Source organism: Macroventuria anomochaeta (genome assembly GCF_010093625.1).
Source record: "Macroventuria anomochaeta strain CBS 525.71 unplaced genomic scaffold BU25scaffold_4, whole genome shotgun sequence".
Lineage (NCBI taxonomy): Eukaryota > Fungi > Ascomycota > Dothideomycetes > Pleosporales > Didymellaceae > Macroventuria > Macroventuria anomochaeta.
Window position 1 is genome coordinate 1,006,007 of NW_022985365.1, and position 19,242 is coordinate 1,025,248.

General features: G+C 52.4%; 8 protein-coding genes across 8 annotated transcripts; 3 read left to right on the forward strand and 5 right to left on the reverse strand.

Annotated features, from left to right (window-relative positions):
* Window positions 1–16: 16 nt before the first annotated feature.
* On the reverse strand, window positions 17–2,483 carry BU25DRAFT_385272 (uncharacterized protein; the record flags this gene model as incomplete). Its single annotated transcript, XM_033704359.1, has 2 exons — window positions 17–2,231; window positions 2,401–2,483. 2 exons carry the CDS (start codon window positions 2,481–2,483, stop codon window positions 17–19), a joined length of 2,298 nt encoding a protein of 765 aa, XP_033565906.1.
* Window positions 2,484–3,153: 670 nt separating this feature from the next.
* On the reverse strand, window positions 3,154–4,844 carry BU25DRAFT_407358 (DnaJ-domain-containing protein). Its single transcript, XM_033705511.1, has 3 exons — window positions 4,610–4,844; window positions 4,434–4,522; window positions 3,154–4,369 (listed from the first exon to the last, which is right to left on the reverse strand). Exons 1-3 carry the CDS (start codon window positions 4,685–4,687, stop codon window positions 3,274–3,276), a joined length of 1,263 nt encoding a protein of 420 aa, XP_033565907.1. The 5' UTR covers window positions 4,688–4,844; the 3' UTR covers window positions 3,154–3,273.
* Window positions 4,845–4,980: 136 nt separating this feature from the next.
* BU25DRAFT_407359 (nucleic acid-binding protein) lies at window positions 4,981–5,980 on the forward strand. Its single transcript, XM_033705512.1, has one exon. The coding sequence runs from the start codon at window positions 5,145–5,147 to the stop codon at window positions 5,793–5,795; it is 651 nt and encodes a 216-aa protein (XP_033565908.1). The 5' UTR covers window positions 4,981–5,144; the 3' UTR covers window positions 5,796–5,980.
* Window positions 5,981–7,575, reverse strand: BU25DRAFT_385281 (kinase-like protein). Its single transcript, XM_033704360.1, has 2 exons — window positions 7,300–7,575; window positions 5,981–7,234 (listed from the first exon to the last, which is right to left on the reverse strand). Exons 1-2 carry the CDS (start codon window positions 7,544–7,546, stop codon window positions 6,108–6,110), a joined length of 1,374 nt encoding a protein of 457 aa, XP_033565909.1. The 5' UTR covers window positions 7,547–7,575; the 3' UTR covers window positions 5,981–6,107.
* Window positions 7,576–7,768: 193 nt separating this feature from the next.
* BU25DRAFT_488280 (uncharacterized protein) lies at window positions 7,769–11,714 on the forward strand. Its single transcript, XM_033711341.1, has 3 exons — window positions 7,769–8,051; window positions 8,126–11,402; window positions 11,459–11,714. The coding sequence occupies exons 1-3, from the start codon at window positions 7,813–7,815 to the stop codon at window positions 11,627–11,629; spliced, it is 3,687 nt and encodes a 1,228-aa protein (XP_033565910.1). The 5' UTR covers window positions 7,769–7,812; the 3' UTR covers window positions 11,630–11,714.
* Window positions 11,715–11,755: 41 nt separating this feature from the next.
* Window positions 11,756–12,552, reverse strand: BU25DRAFT_407362 (uncharacterized protein). The gene is made up of 2 exons (XM_033705513.1): window positions 12,415–12,552; window positions 11,756–12,337 (listed from the first exon to the last, which is right to left on the reverse strand). Exons 1-2 carry the CDS (start codon window positions 12,443–12,445, stop codon window positions 12,195–12,197), a joined length of 174 nt encoding a protein of 57 aa, XP_033565911.1. The 5' UTR covers window positions 12,446–12,552; the 3' UTR covers window positions 11,756–12,194.
* Window positions 12,553–13,642: 1,090 nt separating this feature from the next.
* On the reverse strand, window positions 13,643–15,658 carry BU25DRAFT_195460 (DEAD-domain-containing protein). The gene is made up of 2 exons (XM_033701040.1): window positions 13,958–15,658; window positions 13,643–13,907 (listed from the first exon to the last, which is right to left on the reverse strand). Exons 1-2 carry the CDS (start codon window positions 15,547–15,549, stop codon window positions 13,754–13,756), a joined length of 1,746 nt encoding a protein of 581 aa, XP_033565912.1. The 5' UTR covers window positions 15,550–15,658; the 3' UTR covers window positions 13,643–13,753.
* A 68-nt stretch (window positions 15,659–15,726) lies between these two features.
* On the forward strand, window positions 15,727–18,454 carry BU25DRAFT_407363 (uncharacterized protein). The gene is made up of 2 exons (XM_033705514.1): window positions 15,727–16,007; window positions 16,058–18,454. Exons 1-2 carry the CDS (start codon window positions 15,900–15,902, stop codon window positions 18,311–18,313), a joined length of 2,364 nt encoding a protein of 787 aa, XP_033565913.1. The 5' UTR covers window positions 15,727–15,899; the 3' UTR covers window positions 18,314–18,454.
* Window positions 18,455–19,242: the final 788 nt, after the last annotated feature.

Genomic DNA, 19,242 nt, shown 5'->3' on the forward strand with positions numbered 1-19,242 from the left:
AGATACATAAGAGTATCTAGGTCAACCGTCCGCTTTGGTACGGGACATCTAATTGCTGCCTCTCCTGCCGCGCTCTCTTCGTCTCCCATTCCCTCTCTTCATCACCGCTTCGCTCATCCTCACTGACACCCCTCTCATCAACCATAACTCCACTCGCGGCTCCGTCACTACTCGGCCTTCCACTCCCACTCTTATTACTCCTCGTCGGGCTCAAGCTCTTCAATCGTTCGGCTGGTATGCGACGCTGCAGTCTGCTGGCGGCAGTTGGTTCAATCTCAGCCAGCGCAACAGGCGTCGCAATACTCATGAGCTCGCCAATAGCACCTAGATCCTTTCCGATACTTGCCACGCTCTCTAGTCGCTCGTTGTCAGGTCGTTGGCTCTGGGGCAGTGTGTCTGTGACGACGATGCGAAGCTCAGGTAGCCACCTTCTCACAAGATACTGTTTGATGCGCGACCAGGTGCCGAACTCATCAACTGCGGGATTGTAGTCGCCTCTCTTTTGCAGTTTCTCACTGCCAAACCATCGAGTGACAAGACGCCACTTGATCAGGCCGAATGTCCCGACAAAAGTGAGACCGGCTTTGGGCCCACGTCTTGTCCACAAGTGCGGATATTCGGTCGCCAGATTGTGATACAGCGCTTCGTACACGCCCCTTCTGAGCGGGTTCTGGCGTTGTGTAGAAAGCGAATGCTTGACACCATACCACAGTATAAGCACAGTGAGTAAAACGGGGATGGCAGTGATGAAGAACCATTTGATACTCGGGTTACCCTCGAAGGTGTCGACGTTCATACCGAAGAAGCCACATATAAAGGTCAGCGGCAAGAAGATGAACGTGATCCAGCTAAGGCGCCACATGGATAGGCCGAGTTGGAGGGAGTGGCGAGCGTCGCGGATACCCACGCTCTTGTACATCAGGTCCGCAAGCTCTTTGGTAGGTCCAATAATGTCGCGCTCCCACTGCTTTGTGAGGCGTTCGAGCTCGGTTGGGGTGTTGCCTAGCCACTCCTCATCCTCCTTCGGATCAGCGCCAGCGAGTTCGTGCATGTACGCGCGCATGTCGTTTACCATATCCAGATGTTTCCATATGAGACGCTCGACTTTGAGCCATAGGGCGCTGTTGCTCCAGAGTTCCTGATCTCGCGATTCGTCGGCAGGGTTGTCGTAGATTTTGTCTTCGAGGATGCCCACGTGGGTTTCGCAGGTGGCAACGAAACGGTCCCAGTTGTAGGCGAGGGCCTTGAATATGTCCTTCAAGATGTAGTCCATGCATTCGATGGTAAGGGTCTCGTCCGAGGAGGCTTCTTCACGTGAAAGGTAGAATGTGAGGCGCCGCCAGCGAGACTCTATCTCTTGTCGCGCTCCGATTAGCGTGTCCTTAACATCGCTGCTCTGGGAGTTCTCAAAGACGATGATGGTGCTGCCATTGTCGAGGGTGTTGAGCTTGGGTATGTACTTTTCCCTATGTTCATTTGCGTTGACGTCGCCATATGACTTCTTCAGCCGCTGATAGTCCTCGAACTCTTCTTCGTTGTATGGATTGGGTATATCAGGGTCGGTTGCTGATCCTGGTGTGCCGTTACTCAGCTGTACGTAAACTGAAAGACGCTGTACAAGTGCATCGTAGGTATAACAAGGCATTTCGTCCGCATCGTAGCCATTAAGCTCCATCATCTTGGTGCCTCTTTTGATCTTCCGTACCTTTCCTCGTGGAAAGTGCTTCAGGTAATCGCAACTGAATGAGGCGCGACTGATGCCTCTCCAAGGATCTCGCTGAGCTCGGAACGTCCTTCCATTAGGGACCGGCTTGTTGTTTCGTACCAAAGGCCGTTCATACTGAGCCCATCTGCCAAAGGTGGTGCCTACGAGGTCATGGCTTCCGTCGATGTTGAACTTGCCCAGCAAGAAGCGCGTCGCCCAAGGTGCATTCTGTACATGAATGACCCGAAGTGCGGCCTGTTGTGAGAGGTCCTTCTTCCTATAGAACCTCCGTAGACTGTCCACATCGCAGAACTCTTGACTGACAACCTTCCTCCTGCCTTCTGGTGTGTGATCCTTTCCCACGTAGTCGATCAGCAAAACGCGGCCATGTCTCCAGCTTTCATCTGTCCATTCTTCGTGCCACTGTAGGTTGGGGCTGTGCTTGCGCCTGTGTCCGAACGTGGTGTTTCGGCGCTGGCGGACGTCTGGCCGTGATTCCTGGTACGTCGGGCGTACATCGAAGGTCCTAGCTCGCTCTGAAGGTAGTCAGTAGTTGATCGTAATGACTCATTTAATCGCTAGCTGGCTGGTAACCATGCTAAATCGTACGACCCTCTTGATTGCTATTGTCTTTCTCTTGCTGTACCAGGCCAGGTCCTAAAGGTGTACACATACGTGAAGTAGGCGACGGTGACGGCTGCGGAGGCTCCCCAGTTGCCGTATCTTCGATGGTGATAGGCGGCGGAGGATCAGACCTCGAACGCTTGAGACTGCTCATGACAGCGCTAGAAAGTTAGTGAAGCTTGTCGTTGTCTTCCATCTATCGATCGCTGGGAACTCTAGAGGTAGTCGCACAGGTATCGCAAACAATAGGAGGTGCAACTGCAATACGGGAAATAGCAAACAACGATTGGGAAAGCGAGTGTATGTATTGATGCTGCCTGATGTTGGTCGCTATGTATATTGATTGCGCAAGGCTGGACGCGAACGCCATATTAATTATCGGTGGAGACCTTGCAGCTTCGTGATGGCGCATCGTGGGGGCGAAGGTCATGTCGACGAGTGCAGGTGAGGATGTGGAGTCAGCTGAGAACATAGAGGACAAGCATCGTGCCGCATGTTCCGAAAGGCTGCACTTGAGTCTCATTGGTGAGCTCCTAATCTCTGAATTAAAGAATCCTTAAATACCATAGGTATTTTCGCCACTAGAACTGTTTCTTATATAATTACATTGAGGAGTTTCTGTTCCTCTGGCTGAAGACCCCCAGGACTCGACTCCATGATGATGAATGCTTAGGCTGTCGAGACACTCAACTTTCGAAGCATGAGACGTATAAAGTGTGCTGACCACCATCATCGAGGCTGATAGGCAACACATCGGTCAGAGGTGTATTGCCTGACCGGATGGCAGGTGTCGAGGGGACCAGATTTGTAAGACCTTGCTTGAACTTCCCTGCTCGATACATTTCAAGGATGTTCTATACTCGTGTTGGCAGTATAGTGGCCAACTTCACAATTCCTCCTCACCCACGGGTATCCATATCATGCAAAAATTCGTCCATCATGCTCTATAATTCATCGTGACCATCCGCACCCGGCATCCTGATCTCACCTTCCGGTCTGTTCAGCGCCTTGTCTAGGACCACACCGCTCTTCTTCCTATACTTATCCCACACAGCCCAGAAGTCCTTCTCCATACCCTTCTCCATCTGATCCGGCAGTACAACCACGTACTCAACATGCAGGTTTCCAAACTGTAGCCCATCGTTGTTCTCGAGCTGTTGGTGCCAAATGGGCATACCCTCCTCTTTCAAGATCTCCACTGTATTGGGCTGAACAACTTCGCCGCGCTTGCGAGATAACTTGACAATGTGCCCGTCTAGATGTGTGACATTGCGCGTCCAGTCGCCCATCCATGCTTCCCTCAACGAGAGCACTTCGCGCCAGAACAGATCTGGGCCTCGGCGGCGGAAGAAGGTACCGTCTGTGCGTTCGTGATCTTGTACGCCGAGTGCTGCGTCCGCTTCGACGAGGTGCACATGCAGATCTCCAGCAACGTAATCTGGGCTCTCATCTGCTTCGTTCTCGTAGGTGATGCGCACGCCCTTGGGCATGCCCTTTTCAATGTCGAGTTCGTGGGTCTCGGACTCACGGACAACTCTGCTGCCGTGGCAAACGGAACAGGGGCGTTTGATGATCTTTCCTTTGCCATTACAGGCATCGCACTGCATCTGTACCTGCTGGAAAAGCCCTGGCACGAGTTGCTGTCTCCTGATCACTGCACCGCGTCCACCACAGGTACCACATGTCTCGACGTGTCCGTCTGCTGAGCCAGAGCCTTCGCAGGCAGAACAGATAGCCTGCTTTTCAATCGTGAACTCGGTCTTGCGTCCGTTGTAGAAGTCGCGGAGGGGAACGGCGACGCGGACTTCCATGTTCGGACCTCGTCGCTCTCCGCCCTGGTGACCAAAGTGTCCTGAGCCACCGAAAAAGCGCGAGAACAGGTCAAAGGGGTCGTGACGCTGACCTGGACCATTGCCCTTCTTGTGTTGCTCGATGCCGTCGTGGCCGTATTGGTCGTATATCTTGCGTGTCTCCTCGACACTAAGAATATCGTAGGCCTCGGCGACTGCGACGAACTTTTCGTTTGCGGTTTCATCTCCACTGACTTGTGTTAGTAAAGCTCCTGGCAGAAGGTGGGAAGGGAAGGCGGGAGCTTTTGACATACGGGTTCTTGTCTGGATGGAACTTCTTGCTCAGAGTCCGGTAAGCTTTCTTGATCTCGCGCTCCGAGGCATCGTTCTTCAGCCCTAGCAGCTAGAACATGCAATGTCAGTGACTGAGTAAGACTTGAAATACACAAGGGGTTGCCGAATGCAAGCAACTATTGAGGATTCGACATACCTTGTAATAGTCTTCTGCGCCGAGTACCAGCAGCGCAAAGCACAACAGGAGCGCTAATTGCGCTATCCTTATGAACATCTTGCTCTATGTGGGACACCAAGAATGGTGTTGAGTTGGGGAAAGGTGGGCTGTGGAAAATGACTGGAGGAAATTTGAACACAGAAGGAGTTACATGAAACGCAGAAAAGGACTGCTAAAGCAAGCACTGTGCGAGCAAAAGATCGAGCGAAAGACTGCAGCGAAGTGAAACTTGAAGCTGTAATCGCTGGAGCTTTGGGACACGATATCAACATCTCGACCAATCGGAGCAGAGCTTGGCGCGCTCGACTTCGCGTCAACTTTTTGCGGAGAGGTCCAGCATCTCCGTGCATCGATTGTGGTACATCACCGCGTCAGCGATTCCAGCAATTCTACTATAAGAGCAGAGACGCACTGATTTGCTGTCCGCCCAATCTAACGCTCCATATCGCCATCTCCACAACGCCCAGCGCATCGAATACCACACCGTACGCTCTCGAACCCCATACCATCCACCATGGCAGCAAAAGCCACCACCGCCGCACCCCTGGTGCAACAATATATTACCTCGCAAAAAGTCGGCGTCGTCGTCTCCGCAGGAAAAATGTCCCGCGCAGTAAAAGTCCGCATTGCCGGCCAAGAATGGAACAAGACCTTCCGCAAGCACTTCCCCTCACACAAGCACTACACCGTCTCGGACCCCAACAACTCTCTCGTCGAAGGCGACGTGGTCCGCATCACGTCCGGCCACCGCACAAGTTCCACAATCCGCCATGTAGTGACTGCAATCGTGGCGCCGTTCGGCGAGCCCGTGGAGAACAGGCCTCGGGTGCTGAACGCAGAGGAACTGGACAAGCTGAGGACGCAGGAGCGGTTGTTGAAGGATGTTAGGGCAGCGGAGAGGGGGAGAGAAGCAAGTGCGCAGAGGCTGGCGCAAGCGAAGAAGCAGGGTGTGAGGATTCCGACGCTGGAGGAGGCCATGGAGAAGTTGCGTGTGCATCAGGAGATTGAGAAGATGAGGGCGGCGAGTAAGAGCAAGGAGGCGCATCCAGGACAGGGAGGTCAGAGAGAGACGAAGCGCGAGAGAAGGAAGGCTGAGAAGATTAAGAGTAGGGCAGAGAGGCATGCTGCAGAAAGGGCTGAGGCTGCGAAGAAGCAGATCATATGAGCCTAGAAGAGTGTAGAGTGATGGTGTAGGATATCATGTGTTTTTTTTGCAGCAGATCAGACGGCCGCTGTTGTACCATAGGCCAGCATTTGCGGGGGTTGGTTGACAAATTCCTTGTATTTGTATTATCGTCTTGAGCAATGCATTGAGCAGCCATAGTATACAAGGTTCAAGGGTATCGCGATATCTCATCAGGTTGCCGTCCCTAAATGGCCAAAAACTCCAAGTACTATGCTTCAAGCGAACCATGCTGTGCCTAAACGCCTCCCATGCTTCAATCATATCGTAAGTGCATCATCGTCGTCGGTCATTTTACGCTTCGACGAGGTCGACCATGTCATCGTCCACCTCACTATCCTCGTGAGCTTTTGCAATGAAGGGGTGTCGAAGAGCCTCATCAGCAGTGATGCGTTTGGCTGGATTGCACTCAAGCAAGCGGTGGAGGAACTGTACGGCCTCCTTCTCGTCCTCTTCCAGCTCCTTCTTCGGCGCTGTCTTGTCGCCAGTCCTTCCAGTGCACCAAAGGATAATCTTCTCCAAGCTGTGGCCGCTCTCGCTGTAGCTTGGGATATTGGTCTCGAAGACCTGTCCGTGTAGCAGGGAGGTTTCTCTCATCTTCTTGCGACCGAAGATGGTAGTGATCTCGAGTAGAGCATCGATGTCGTCTGCGCTGTGGAAGAATGGGAAGCGGCGAGAAAGCATCGTTAACAAGATGACACCCACACTCCACATATCGATAGAGCAGGTCTGTTGTGTACATTTGAGGAGCACTTCAGGAGCACGGAAGCCACGAGTACCTGCTCGATTGGCTCGACGGCTGTTTCGTGTATCGTTCTTGGGGTAGCTGGACGTGTTGTGGCCTGACGACTGTGTCTGCGCATACACGCTGTGGGTCACTCTGTGACGGCGTTCCTCGTCCGATAGATGGCATGCGCATGGGTGACATTCTGTACCCTCGCGCTCTGCCAGACCAAAATCGACTAGAACTCCACGCTGCAACGCAGGGTTGTACAGGAAGTTGGTTGGCTTGACATCGCGGTGTATGATCTTCTTCCGGTGCACCGCTCGAAGTGCTGTGAACATACTCCGGAAATACAGACGCATCTCAGAGATCTTCATGTCCCGGTAGTAGTCTCGGAAGTCGCGGTGCTGAAAGTAGGGTAAAACGGCAACTACCTGATCCAGATGGCGGAAGGCAGTGATGAGTGGGCACACCGAGTCTGAGTCTCTTAGATCATAAAGTAACTCGAGCTCGTTGAAGATACGGATAGGACTGCTTGTGACATAGATCTTCTTGATGGCAACATAGTGGGGTCGTTTTGATTGTTTACGGTGTCCAGGCGAGGACCACTTCTTGTTCTCGCGCTCCTCGATGTCCCAGTTGTTGTCGTATTTGTTGTACTCTAGATCTTCAGCCTTGTAGACAGTTGAGAACGTCCCTGCCAGCATTGTGAGCCCCACCATGTGACCCTGAGTATAGCAAGCTAATGGCTTGAAGACTTACCTTCACCGATGCGGTTAATCAATCGAAACCGCTTGTTGATGCCGACAAACGTCTCTTCGAAGCGTGACATGTCTTCGGCGACAGCATCTTCGACTTCTTCGTCACTGCTGTCGACTGTGTGCTCACTTTCATCGAGAGGATCCATGCTTTCCCCTAATTCTGAGTTGACTTCCTCCTCTTTCTGGTCGTCCTCATACACGTCAATCTGCTCTGCCTGGCGCTGCAGCGACACACGAGCCTTTGCCATAGTGGAGTGCGACGGGTGTTGTGTTGTTGTTTGCGTGTGTGGGCATTAGTGCTGCGGGCGTCCGTTGAAAGACGCGACGGAAGCCAGGCACTAAACCGAATGCGGCAAATCCCAAACAAACCGCGCCTTCCGTATTCCGTGCAGCGGCTGCCCGCATCGTGTGTTTGCTGTTTGTGATCGCAACAACACGCCCGCAACGACGCCGTGTCGCCGCCGTTTCTTGTTTTTACCTTTCCTTCTTTTCTCTTCACGCGACTCTGCGCATCATGGAGGCGCGCGTTGATTTTGATATCAATGAGGCGATTAAGCTGTTCGACAGCGATCCCTCGACGATTCCAACGCCTGAAGCCCCTCAAGCACTGCAAGAGTGTGAAGATGACCCAGAAGCACTGTCCTCGCTGGCGTTGATCAACAGTGAACTGAACCCTGTGGTTGATGCTGTAGCGGAAAGCCCAGACGCGATCATGCGCAGTTCTGTTTTTGACACACTCCAGTTCCTTCTCAAGTGTGTTCCAGTCCACCCCGTTACTCGTACAACAACACGTCAGGGCGTATATCTAACCTGACCGCGCCATCTAGGAACTCATCGCAAATACCACCAACTGCACTCGGCAAGATCCTCGACCTGATAGTGTCCGCGCTTTCCACACAAGCCGACATCGCACATGCCGATCTCGAAGCCGAAGAACAAGGTGCAATCCCACATCACAAGAACCTCCTAGAGATGTACGCCTTCCTGTTACGATGGACCATATCCGCAGTCGAAACAAGAGCGCTAGAGAAGTCAGCGTCAGCGCCAGCAGCAAGAGGGAGGGGCAAGACTGGGAAGTCGAAATCAGGAACGAGCAAGGACGGAACATGGGACGCGGCAGCACAGCTCGAGACGGCGCTCGATAGGGTCAGCAAAGTCCTGAAGCTCAAGCTGAGTCGCATATTCGTCACCACATCGGAACGAGACACTTTCATCGGCCTTTTCACCAAGCCTGTCTACCACATCCTGGAAAACGAAGCCAGAGTCAAGAACAACGCCATCCGAAACCACTGCTTCAGAGTGCTCTGCATTTCTGTCAAGCATCACGGCCATGCGTACACCGCACAAACATCCATCAACCAGTGCCTCACGTACTTCGAACATCTCTCTGAGCCCATGGCCGAGTTCCTCCACACCCTCGCCGACGCATACGATTACTCGCAACTCGCCGAGGATGTACTCAAAGACATCAGCACCAAGGAATACAGCGCTACAGATTTGAAAGGTCCCAAATCCGTCTCGACGTTCCTGATCAAGATATCTGAGCTGTTACCGAACCTCATTATCAAGCAAGGAGCACTGCTCAACAACCTACTCGACAGCGAGGCATACACTTTGCGATGCGCCATGATCGAAGTGTGCGGCAACCTGATCAACATGCTTAGCAAGTTGAGCCAGGATGACCGCAGCGACGCCCATAAGAGGAACATCGATATCTTCTTCGATGTACTTGAACAGCGATTCCTCGACATCAATCCATACTGTCGTTGCCGAGTCATGCAGGTCTATGTCAAGCTTTGTGACCTTCCGCACATGAGCTCGAAACAAGGGCGCAAGCGCCGACAGACAGCTGCAGACTATGCTGAACAGAGTCTGAAGGATAAGAGCAGTAACGTACGACGAAACGCCATCAAGCTGCTATCGAAACTTGTCGAGACACATCCATTCTCGGCGATGTACAACGGTCTGTTGTCGACGGAGAGCTGGGAGCAAGGACTTGAGAGTATCGATGCGAATATCGCAGCGTTGAAGCCTCCGGCGGAAGAGCTCCAGGAGCGTGCACCGGGCGAAGTTGACGAGTCCATACTACTTGATGCAACACAGGCAGACGCTGGTGCAGCGAAAAATCCGGCCGAGATGAGCGAGGAGGAGAAGGCTGCAATAGTTGCAAAGGTGCAAAAAGACGCCGAAACTGTCCAGGACCTTGAAAAGTTCAACAAGGTACGCTCATTCGTCCGGCAAGCTCTGAGGTTCATCGAAGTCATCAACGATGCGGCAGAGCAGGTGATGCAGCTGCTCTCTTCGAAGAACAAGAGTGAGGTCATCGAGGCGATGGATTTCTTCACCACTATCGACGCGTACAAGATCGCGAATGCTAGGCTCGGCATCAAGAGGATGCTTCGGCTCATCTGGACCAAGGGCAACAGCGACGAAGGCAAGGGCGTTCAGGCGCATCTCATCGATTGCTACAAGGGCCTGTTCTTCAATGCACCCCCGGGCTGCGATGCGAACCAGGCTGCCAACTACATCACTCGTGGCATGATCAGTCTGACCTTCGACACAACGCCAGCCGATCTCATTTCTCTCGAACAACTCCTCAGTACTATGATGAAGCAAGGCTTGGTTAATGGCCTAGTCGTTGAGAAGCTCTGGGGTATATACGGGTATCAAAAGAAGGACATCTCCATGAGACAGCGCCGAGGCGCCATCATCGTTCTGGGTATGCTGGCGCTTTCTTCGCCCGATATTATCGTGCAAGAGATGGAGACATGTCTGAAAATTGGCTTGGGCAAACTCGGTCGTCGCGATTTTGGGCTCGCTCGTTACACCTGCGTCGCTCTGCGCCGAATCAGCGCAGCCTCCGGGAAACAGCAGGCTGGTGAGGCTCCCGCTCCATCCGTCAAACTACCAAACGATCATGCTGTTTTGGTGAGGTTGGCTGCGATGTGCGAGCTGGAGTCTGACAGCAAGGATTGGTTCGGAGTCGCAGATCAAGCGATCAGTGCGATCTATGTACTTTCGAAACACCCAGATGTGCTCTGTTCGGAGGTTATCAGACAGGTGGCTAAACGTGTATTCGCCCCGAAGGCACCTTCTCGCCCAACATCGAGCTCAGGCCCGAAAGACGAAGGCCCGGATCCTATGGATGTGGATGAGGATGAGGAGATGCCGGACGCCCCCACCGTTGACGCTCCACAACCGAAGAAACAGAACTCGGCTCTAGCACTGTCGCAGCTCCTCTTCATTGTCGGGCATGTTGCCATCAAACAGATTGTTCACCTCGAGCTCTGCGAATTGGAGTTCAAGCGTCGAAAGGCTGAGAAGGAGAAGGACAAAAAGGCGGTGCCTCGAAAGTCGTTAGCCCCTGAGCCAACACCCATGAAGAAGGGACGCAAGAGAGGCATGGTTAAGGACCCAACTCCTGCACCTGAGGCTGACGCAGATGATCTTGATCTTATGGCGGGTACCAACGAGGATGACTTCACAGACGCTATTGCTCACGTTCGTGAGCGCGAACTGTTGTTCGGTCCACAGTCCCTTCTCGCCAACTTCGGCCCCTTAGTGTCGGATATTTGCGCCAACAACACCTCGTACAACCACCCAACATTGCAGGCTCAAGCTGCACTCTGCTTGGGCAAGCTTATGTGCGTTAGTCAGGAGTACTGCGAGAGCAATCTCAACCTTTTGCTCATCATCCTTGAGCGCAGTCAAGATGCCATCGTCCGTAGCAACCTTGTTATTGCTCTTGGTGACATGGCTGTATGCTTCAACCACTTAGTCGAGCAGGACACTGAGTTCCTGTATCGCCGTCTCAATGACAGTGATCAAAGCGTCAAGCGGACGTGTCTCCAGACCTTGACCTTCCTGATTTTGGCTGGTCAGGTCAAGGTCAAAGGTCAGCTTGCCGAGATGGCCAAATGCATCGAGGACAGCGACAAGAAGATAACAGAGATGGCACGCCAGTTCTTCAGCGAATTAGCTACAAAGGACAATGCCATCTACAACCAGTTTGTCGATATGTTCAGTACCCTCAGTGCTGATACTGCGCTCAGTGAAGATGCATTCAAGCGCATCATCAAGTACCTTGCTGGGTACATCGAGAAGGTAAATCACCCTGCAGCTTTCGGCGCCAGTGCAGACAAATCACTGACTACAAGCAGGAGAAACAAGCCAAACAACTCTCTGCTAAACTCGCCGCTCGATTGCCGCGAGCCGAAAACGAGAGACAATGGCGAGATGTTGAGTACACATTGGGCTTCCTCCAGCACAAGGACGAGGAGATCCAAAAGATGCTGTCTGAAGGCTTCAAGGTGGTTCAGGCGTTAGCTTAGAGTCCTATGCTTTTCTTTCTTTCATCGTTGCTTGTCATGAATTACGCGATATGATACCTCGGGCTGGGTCAGGGTTGGTACGGCGTTCACTATGGGGGGGGGGGGCTTGATCAGAAAGGCAAGATTGGATAGACATAATGTCGTATTGAAATGTTGATGCTGCAGCGATGCCTTCGCTGTTCAGACCATCCACGATCTGTGACCGATATCTCGAGAAGCCTAAAAGCTTCGTATGCAAGGAAATCCCAAACCACCGAGGTCCGCCGCTATGCGTTACCCAAATATTGCAAAAATGCCATGATGTGCTCATAAGATCGTCTCCAAGCCCCCTTCTCAATACCTGTCTACTGGTATGCCTGCATCTCATCCTTGCTCTTCTTCTCCCTGCCCCGCTATACTCCCGACACGCTCCGTCTCCCACCACCTCCAAGTTCCCCTGATGTCATGTCTTTCCTGCCGGCTTTGGTCTCGGGTGATTTGGATGTGGCCCACCGTTCAGACCCTGGATCATGCCAAAGAGATATTTCTCCCTGGATGTTCCAAGGGAACCACATTCCCCGTCTAGTCACGCAGCCGCGAGCGTGCCCATGGGTGGATATGGCTTGTCGTCTATTTGCACGCGCGGCGTACATGTGCACCATTCGTTTGCGGGAATATGGTTCATAACGCCTGAGACGTGCTTGCCGCAGCCCCACCAAGTGGTCTTGCCTGTGAGAAGGTTGTTAGTATATGAATCGTTGGAGTGGTGATTGATTGCTAGGAGATAGCGGAGTTAAGAGACGTACTGCATGTGTCGCATGCTGCCTTCTTGCACATGTTGACGGACTTTTTAGAATTTTTGGGAGGATTGGATATAACAGCGGATGACGCAAGATTCTTGTGCAGGGCCGAATGGAAGGCCTGAGGCAGAGAACGTATAGTCGTGGGCCAAGTCAAGCCACTCGGTTGCTGTCCTGTGTTTTGCGCGGGAAGATGGTCTATTTCAAGATCGCGAGTCTAAACACCAAAGACTGGTAGATCAAAGTTTGGTAGAAAAGGATTCCCTAAAACAGAGCTCAAAGAATTACTATCTCATGCCGTAGCGTACTATCATCATATATATTAAACCCATCCGCATCCTCGCCGTCCCGAACGTAGAACGAAGGATTGGCAGTTTCGTGTTCGCAGGCCCATACAGTCAGCAGTCGGCGATGTGGTAGTCGGCGACCACATCCGGAAGTATTTCAACACCAATCAGAGACCCGCTGGGAACCCTGCCGCACACTACGAACCCACACGCTTCCCCGAGGTCCCCCTTAGCGGAGGCGTAAGATGCGACGCCTAACCCAGCCAGAGCGTGTGAATGCACGAGAAAACCGCGTGGAGACGGCTTAGCTGCGGGAATGGCGTGGTCAGGCTATCACCGACCAGAGTTGTCAACAATCAAATCAAGCATATTTAATCTGATAATTTGGTGGCAAACGACCACACTGTGGACCGTGAACGAGAGCACATACAGCAGAGAGGACTGATCACCTATCGATAAGGATTTGATCCGAATTTGTTTTGATTGCTAACAAGTCTGTCACCGACATCCTGTTAGTGCGATTTAGTGACGATGGGCTGCGATCAAGGCGCGTCTAAAGCGAGGTAAAAGGCGGTAAGGGTATTTGATGGAAGCAGTAGTGAACTGTTAGAGGGTGCAGGATGGGTGGAGGGGGCTTGGTGCATTTTTGGTGCGTTCCTGCAACCAGAGGTGTGGGAACGCTAAGCACGTGGATTTGGAATGGCCAGAGCCTCGGAGGCTGAACAGCCGGCGTTCAGGCGTTCATGATGCACATGTCGTCTACATCCCTGCAAAGCGTGTAAACGGCGATTGTCTGAATTCGCACAGGCCTCGCGATAGTAGAGTCGTATGATCATGACACAAGTAGTAGAAGTCTTATGCTAGTATACCTGCAACAAACCCCTTCTAATCAAACAGGAGCGGTCTAAACTCGGTACTTTTGAGGTGTGCCGAAACGCCTCCGCTAGGAAATGCTAAAATGATCCCCGCTTGAGCTGCAGGGCAATGCAGCTAAACACTTGCATCGCCGACTGTAAAGACAGCGTGTATGCGGTGAGCTGCGAGGTGACCTCAGACATCTAATCGAATGTAATCTTTGTCGCTGCCTTCATGTCACCAGTGTCCTTGTAGAACGCTCCATAGGCCTCATGACCCTTCTTCTTGACCGTGGTGCCGAACTTCATCAGCTCTTCCGGTACGGGTTGATTGGCTGCCTTGAGTACATTGATGAGACTACGTGTTGTTAGTGTATGTTCGTAGATATGCATTAAGATGAAACTTACGATCCAGATAGGGCCTTGTCGTGCTCGGTGAACAGCGTAATCGCAAGACCGTCTTGTCCGGCACGACCCGTCCGGCCAATTCGGTGAACGTAATCCTCAGCCGTCAAGGGGAAAGTGACATTGATGACGACCTTCACAGCTGGGATATCCAGGCCACGGGCAGCCACGTCTGTAGCTACGAGCAACGGAACCTTGCCTTCCTTGAAAGCCGCCAATGAAGCTGTACGCTTGTCTTGGCTCAGGTCGCCGTGAATGCCGCCGACCCTGAAGCCCGATCTCTGGATAAACTGCTCGATACGCATAGCCTCCTTCTTATACAGACAGAAGACCAGAATACGGTCATCTTTGTTCTTTCCGGACTGGTATTGCCTAAGGAGCTGAAGCAAACGCTGTTCCTTAGCACGAGGATCTACAACCTCAACAACTTGCTTGATGCGGATGTTGGCACGAAGTTCACCGGAAACATTGTCGCCGATCGTGATCTTGACAGGTGAGACCATGAAGGTGGATGCTAGCTCACGGACTGACGGAGGCCAAGTCGCCGTAAACATGAGTGTCTGACGCTTCTTGGGGCACTGTGTGATGATCTGGCGGATGGGCTCCTCAAAGCCCTTATCGAGCATGCGGTCAGCCTCGTCAAGCACGACATAGTCGGCGTTGCTGAGGTCGCAAGAGCCCTCTCCAACGAGATCGTTCAGGCGACCAGGTGTGGCCACAATAATAGAAGCTGTGCGAAGAGCCGCGATCTGGGGAGGCTTGGGCACACCTCCGTATACGCAGACAACTCCGAGTCCTGCAGGACCAGCCAGAGTGACCAATTGGTCGTGGATCTGAACAGCCAACTCGCGGGTAGGCGAGACAATGACGGCCTTCGCACCCTTGCGCTTGTTTTTGGGTAGAGACTGAATATAGCGCACACAGGGTACACCAAAAGCCAGCGTCTTTCCAGATCCTGTCTCTGCCACACCAATTGCGTCTCGTCCAGAAAGCAGCGAGGGCCATACCGCTGCCTGGATGGGAGTAGGTGTCGTAAATTTGGCGAAAGCCTCGTTCTTGATAGGCAAGTACTTGAAATTTATGATTGGGCGCAACTTGTTGCCAGGCCTCGGGTCGTCGATCGTTACGGTGTGCTTAGTAAGGAAGGCGTCGATTTCGGATTGAGGAAGCTGCGACAGCTCCTTATCTTCCTGGTATTCGCCGTCTACGATAGGCTCGGGGCTCGTGGCCGACGACTCGACTCGAGAGGCAACTGCTGACGTTGTGACCGAGGTAGGCGCCGTTGTGGCTGCACTTGCTGCTTCCTTTGCCGCCTTCTTCTCTGCTTTGCGCGCAGCTTTCCTGGCTGCCTTTGCTGCATCTTCATCTTCTGAAGCAGGAGTATCCTCGGCCTTCTTCGCCTTCTTGGCTTCCTTTGCTTCCTTCTTTGCCTTCTTCGCGGCCTTGCGCTCGGCCTCAGAGAGCTCTACACTGTCGCCATTCGCCTCGACTGCGTCGATGGGCGCACTCTTCTTGGACTTCTCAGACTTGTCCTTCTTGCTCTTTTTCCTGGACAACTCGGCGTCGCCGACCTCGGCAATTGATCGTTTCCCCATCTTGAATATGCTGCGAATATGGTACAGTGGCTGGGAGCGATGAGCGAAAATTCACTTTTTCCATGCCGACCTATCGATAAGCCTGTAGGCTAGATCCAATGCAGTAAAGCTTCCCATTGGACCCTGAATTTCAAGCTGCATTCTTCTGGTTTGTCGCTCTGATCTTGGTGAGAGCATCTGACCTCGAACCTCAAGTTGCTTCTGGTCTCGAATCGAACATGACTCGGTGACATGCGGTCGAAGCCCTGCGTCGACTCTGAGATCACGTACAAGCTCTTTTCACTAGCTTCACTCGACGCCATGATCGAGTCCAGCATAACGGCTTTGACGACAAAACACTACCAGCGACTATGGCGGACGTGACAGAGCTGAGATGCTGGCCGTCTTGCGTTGACGCACTTGACTGGTCGCAAGACAACATCATCGCATTAGCTTCTGACGAGCGCATCGAGCTTCTGGCAAGTTCATGATGCAACATCATGATTGACACTTGCTAACAATAGACCAGTTTCCAAATACTGTGTCTTACGAGCGAGACAACGACGTTCCACAGTGGCAGCATGTCCCGCTTCAGGTGCCCTGGTTCTCCAACGACGAGCTGCCAGTCAAGGATCCTGCACCGTTGTCAAACTTCTCGATCGGCGAGGAGATATCGCCGAGTGTGCCAATTGCGATAGCCTGGTCACCGCCCGGTCTTGCTAAGTATCGGCGATGTGCTCTCGCAGTGCTCACCTCGAACCTGGTGCTCTCAATCTGGTCAGCTGAAGGCAAGCTCCAAGAAGAGTCGAGCTGGAACCGGAGGCTTCTGGTCAACAATGCACTCACCGACTACTTCTCCAATAGGGCGACTGCACAGTCCAGCTATGTTGTCTCCAGTGCTGAGGAACAAATACGACTGAGGACTCGCATTCGAGCCTCTACATGGGCACCGGCTTTGCCTAGCACGACCGATACCATGGGAACACAGACATCGTACGGCCCGCAGTACCTCGCCGTAGCAAACGACGACAACCAGCTTGTGTTCTTGACAGTGGAATCGCCGACATCTGCTCTCGGTTCATTGCGGAGCTGGAAAGCAGATGTGCTGACTCATATGTCCCTTGAGCCGGAAGAGACAAGCACATTCACAGATCCTCTGTTCTTTGATGATTTGATGAAGCAGCAGAGGTTCATCTCGCATGTCGCCTGGAGTCCCTGGACTATGCGAGGAGATTACTACCAATCTGTTATTGTCTATGCGACCAACGAAGAGGTGAGAGGACGGCTGGTCACCTATAATAACGATCACATTACGCTGGGTGCCGAAGTCTTCTATCCGGGGATAAGTTTACGTCATAGTGGTCCTGTATCCTGGTGTCCAAAGATCGGTGATGACCACAAGCTCAAATTGGCTTTGTTCACGATGTCAGGGCTAGTCTACTTGACTATCTCGGGTGAAGATGCATCAATCTTAGACAAGACCTCGCACGATCTGGACGGTCGTTGGGATCAGGTGTCGGGTGCAGTCTGGGACTACGAGAAACATCCTTCACCCCGCTTGCACTTCAGCTCGTTACTATCGACCGTACAATCTCCGACTGCTGTGTTGGAGACATCGTCTGGTGCTTTGAAGAGCGCCAAAGCTCCCAACTGGAAGGAAAAGATCGAGAACAGCATGGTTCTTTTCAGTGTCAAGAACGATCTGAAGGGACACAGCAAGACGAAAGTATGGGGTCTCACACCCTCTCCTCTGGGGGACTTCATCGCTGCATGCAACAGTCTGCATCCCTCTGACTCGATCGAGTACGGTCCACCTGCAGATCGGCGGGGAACTGTCGCACTTAGCACCTTGCGACAGTACAGCAAGATTCGCGAAAGCTTTCCATCCCGGAACACAACCGCAGAAGGTGTGTTTTTCACGTTGAAGAAGCTAGTAGAGAATACTGTCGAGGATGCCGATCAGATGCCGGCATTCGCGGAAGAAGCTGTCGGCAAGCTGTTGCAGGCCTATGGGCCTATCGCTGCCTCTGAAAGTGACGTTCTTACAATTGGGATGACCGATCTTAAAGAGCTCGTCAAGAGTCTCAAAATTGCCGCAATGTTAAACGGGAACACATTGAGGGATCGCTTTAGCATCCTGGTGTCACATGCTTGCAACGACGCATCCTCGAACGAGCTTGCAAGGACACTCATCTCCTATCGACTCGCTACAGTACTACAGAAGCTGTCTTCAACGTTATCTAAAACGCCGTTCAGCGCGGAGATATTACTACATCACAGACAGTTGGTTGCTTTGATTGATGGTCTCTTTCTCCCTGACGACGCGGAAACTGAGACTACAAAAGGGGCTGGGACAAAGAGATTGGCAGAGCAGTCAGCCCCCAGAACAGATCATGACGCCATGGACACCAATTCTGCTCCAGAGAACAACACCTCGAGCTCGACTGGCCAAGAACTATCCACGAATAGGTCGGGCCCCGATACTGCGGTCGCTGCAACAGATCAGTGTGACTTCTGCTCAGCGCCTATCCCCTTTACGGACTTAACAACCGCCACCTGCACGAATGGCCATGCCTTTCCGCGCTGCGGTGTCAGCTTACTGGCGATCCAAGCTCCAGGTGTTACGAAGTATTGCGGTATCTGCAGCACGCCGTTTCTGAGTGAGGAGTTTGTGCGGGCGCAGGAAGCAACTCAAGACGAAGCGGAACCGCCAGTGACGCTTTCGCGGGTGCTATTTCAGGCTTGCGATGTGTGCATCTACTGCGGAGGAAAGTTTGTTGGCTGAAAGAAGCGAAGCTTCAATGCGCTCGTGGAGGCAATGGAACGATCTGCAGGGAGGCCACCTATCCATAGGATTGACAACTTGGCATCGTCAGACAGACACTGAAACACATTGCACGTGGTGCATATTGTTGGATAAATAAGACCATGCTTTTGCTTCACGCAGCTCTTTCTTCCGTCGTCAAACTACATGTTTCATATATTATCCAAAATGCTTGTCCGGTCTTCTTGTATGTTTATGCACTCTTCTCAAGTTCAAATAACCCTTTTGGAAGTCGCATGTTCTGGTTTCCTTCCTGACCCACCATTCAAAAGCAGTTTGGTCCATGTCCATGTCTGTTTCAGCTGTCTTTCGTCAAAAACGCAGCAGTCAAACTGTTCGTGCCAATATATTCGCCATCTGACTCTTCACCTGTTTTTTCCTTGACCTCCGTCTGCAAAACGTCGATCCATCAAGAAATATTACCCAATGGACCGATGCAGTCTATCCGCGTCTCTCGCCTCAAACGCACCTACCAACTGTTCCATGTTGTGTTTGCTTTCAGCTCAAAACCTGAAGTCAAAATTTCCATGTTGGGCAAAAACTCCACAGGCCATGGTGAGAAGAGTGGTCGTCAGCCATCTCTACGCGCCCGTGCATGTCAATCAAGATATCCTGACAGCCTAACCAGGCTTTCTGCGGTCTTTACTTGTTTCTGGAATGACGTGGCTTGCTCGACGTTATCTGCGTCCCCTGCGTGATGCACGTCGTTCGCCCTGAAGATATATCAGATCACACGTCTGCTTGACGCAGCTCTTTTCCCCATCGCCATCTCTGCTTCTCTCTCCAACCTAAAAAGAACCCGAGAGGCATCCCATGTCGCTGTGTTTTGCACATGTGAAGACTGAGTCGAAGTAGCATATGGGAGACGTGCATTGGGATATCTTGAAAAT

Excerpts from the sequence above, each read along its gene's own strand:
- BU25DRAFT_407362 (XM_033705513.1), bottom strand. The coding sequence starts at position 12,445 with ATGTGCAAGAAGGCAGCATGCGACACATGCA. Across the intron at positions 12,338-12,414 it reads GGCAGCATGCGACACATGCA|GCAAGACCACTTGGTGGGGC; the intron begins GTACGTCTCTTA and ends ACCTTCTCACAG.
- BU25DRAFT_407363 (XM_033705514.1), top strand. The coding sequence starts at position 15,900 with ATGGCGGACGTGACAGAGCTGAGATGCTGGCCGTCTTGCGTTGACGCA. Across the intron at positions 16,008-16,057 it reads ACGAGCGCATCGAGCTTCTG|TTTCCAAATACTGTGTCTTA; the intron begins GCAAGTTCATGA and ends ACAATAGACCAG.
- BU25DRAFT_195460 (XM_033701040.1), bottom strand. The coding sequence starts at position 15,549 with ATGGGGAAACGATCAATTGCCGAGGTCGGCGACGCCGAGTTGTCCAGG. Across the intron at positions 13,908-13,957 it reads GACAAGGCCCTATCTGGATC|TCTCATCAATGTACTCAAGG; the intron begins GTAAGTTTCATC and ends AACAACACGTAG.
- BU25DRAFT_407359 (XM_033705512.1), top strand. The coding sequence starts at position 5,145 with ATGGCAGCAAAAGCCACCACCGCCGCACCCCTGGTGCAACAATATATT.
- BU25DRAFT_385281 (XM_033704360.1), bottom strand. The coding sequence starts at position 7,546 with ATGGCAAAGGCTCGTGTGTCGCTGCAGCGCCAGGCAGAGCAGATTGAC. Across the intron at positions 7,235-7,299 it reads GATTAACCGCATCGGTGAAG|GGACGTTCTCAACTGTCTAC; the intron begins GTAAGTCTTCAA and ends CAATGCTGGCAG.
- BU25DRAFT_488280 (XM_033711341.1), top strand. The coding sequence starts at position 7,813 with ATGGAGGCGCGCGTTGATTTTGATATCAATGAGGCGATTAAGCTGTTC. Across the intron at positions 8,052-8,125 it reads ACACTCCAGTTCCTTCTCAA|GAACTCATCGCAAATACCAC; the intron begins GTGTGTTCCAGT and ends CGCGCCATCTAG. Across the intron at positions 11,403-11,458 it reads TTGCTGGGTACATCGAGAAG|GAGAAACAAGCCAAACAACT; the intron begins GTAAATCACCCT and ends GACTACAAGCAG.
- BU25DRAFT_407358 (XM_033705511.1), bottom strand. The coding sequence starts at position 4,687 with ATGTTCATAAGGATAGCGCAATTAGCGCTCCTGTTGTGCTTTGCGCTG. Across the intron at positions 4,523-4,609 it reads GCGCAGAAGACTATTACAAG|CTGCTAGGGCTGAAGAACGA; the intron begins GTATGTCGAATC and ends TGCATGTTCTAG. Across the intron at positions 4,370-4,433 it reads TTCCATCCAGACAAGAACCC|TGGAGATGAAACCGCAAACG; the intron begins GTATGTCAAAAG and ends AACACAAGTCAG.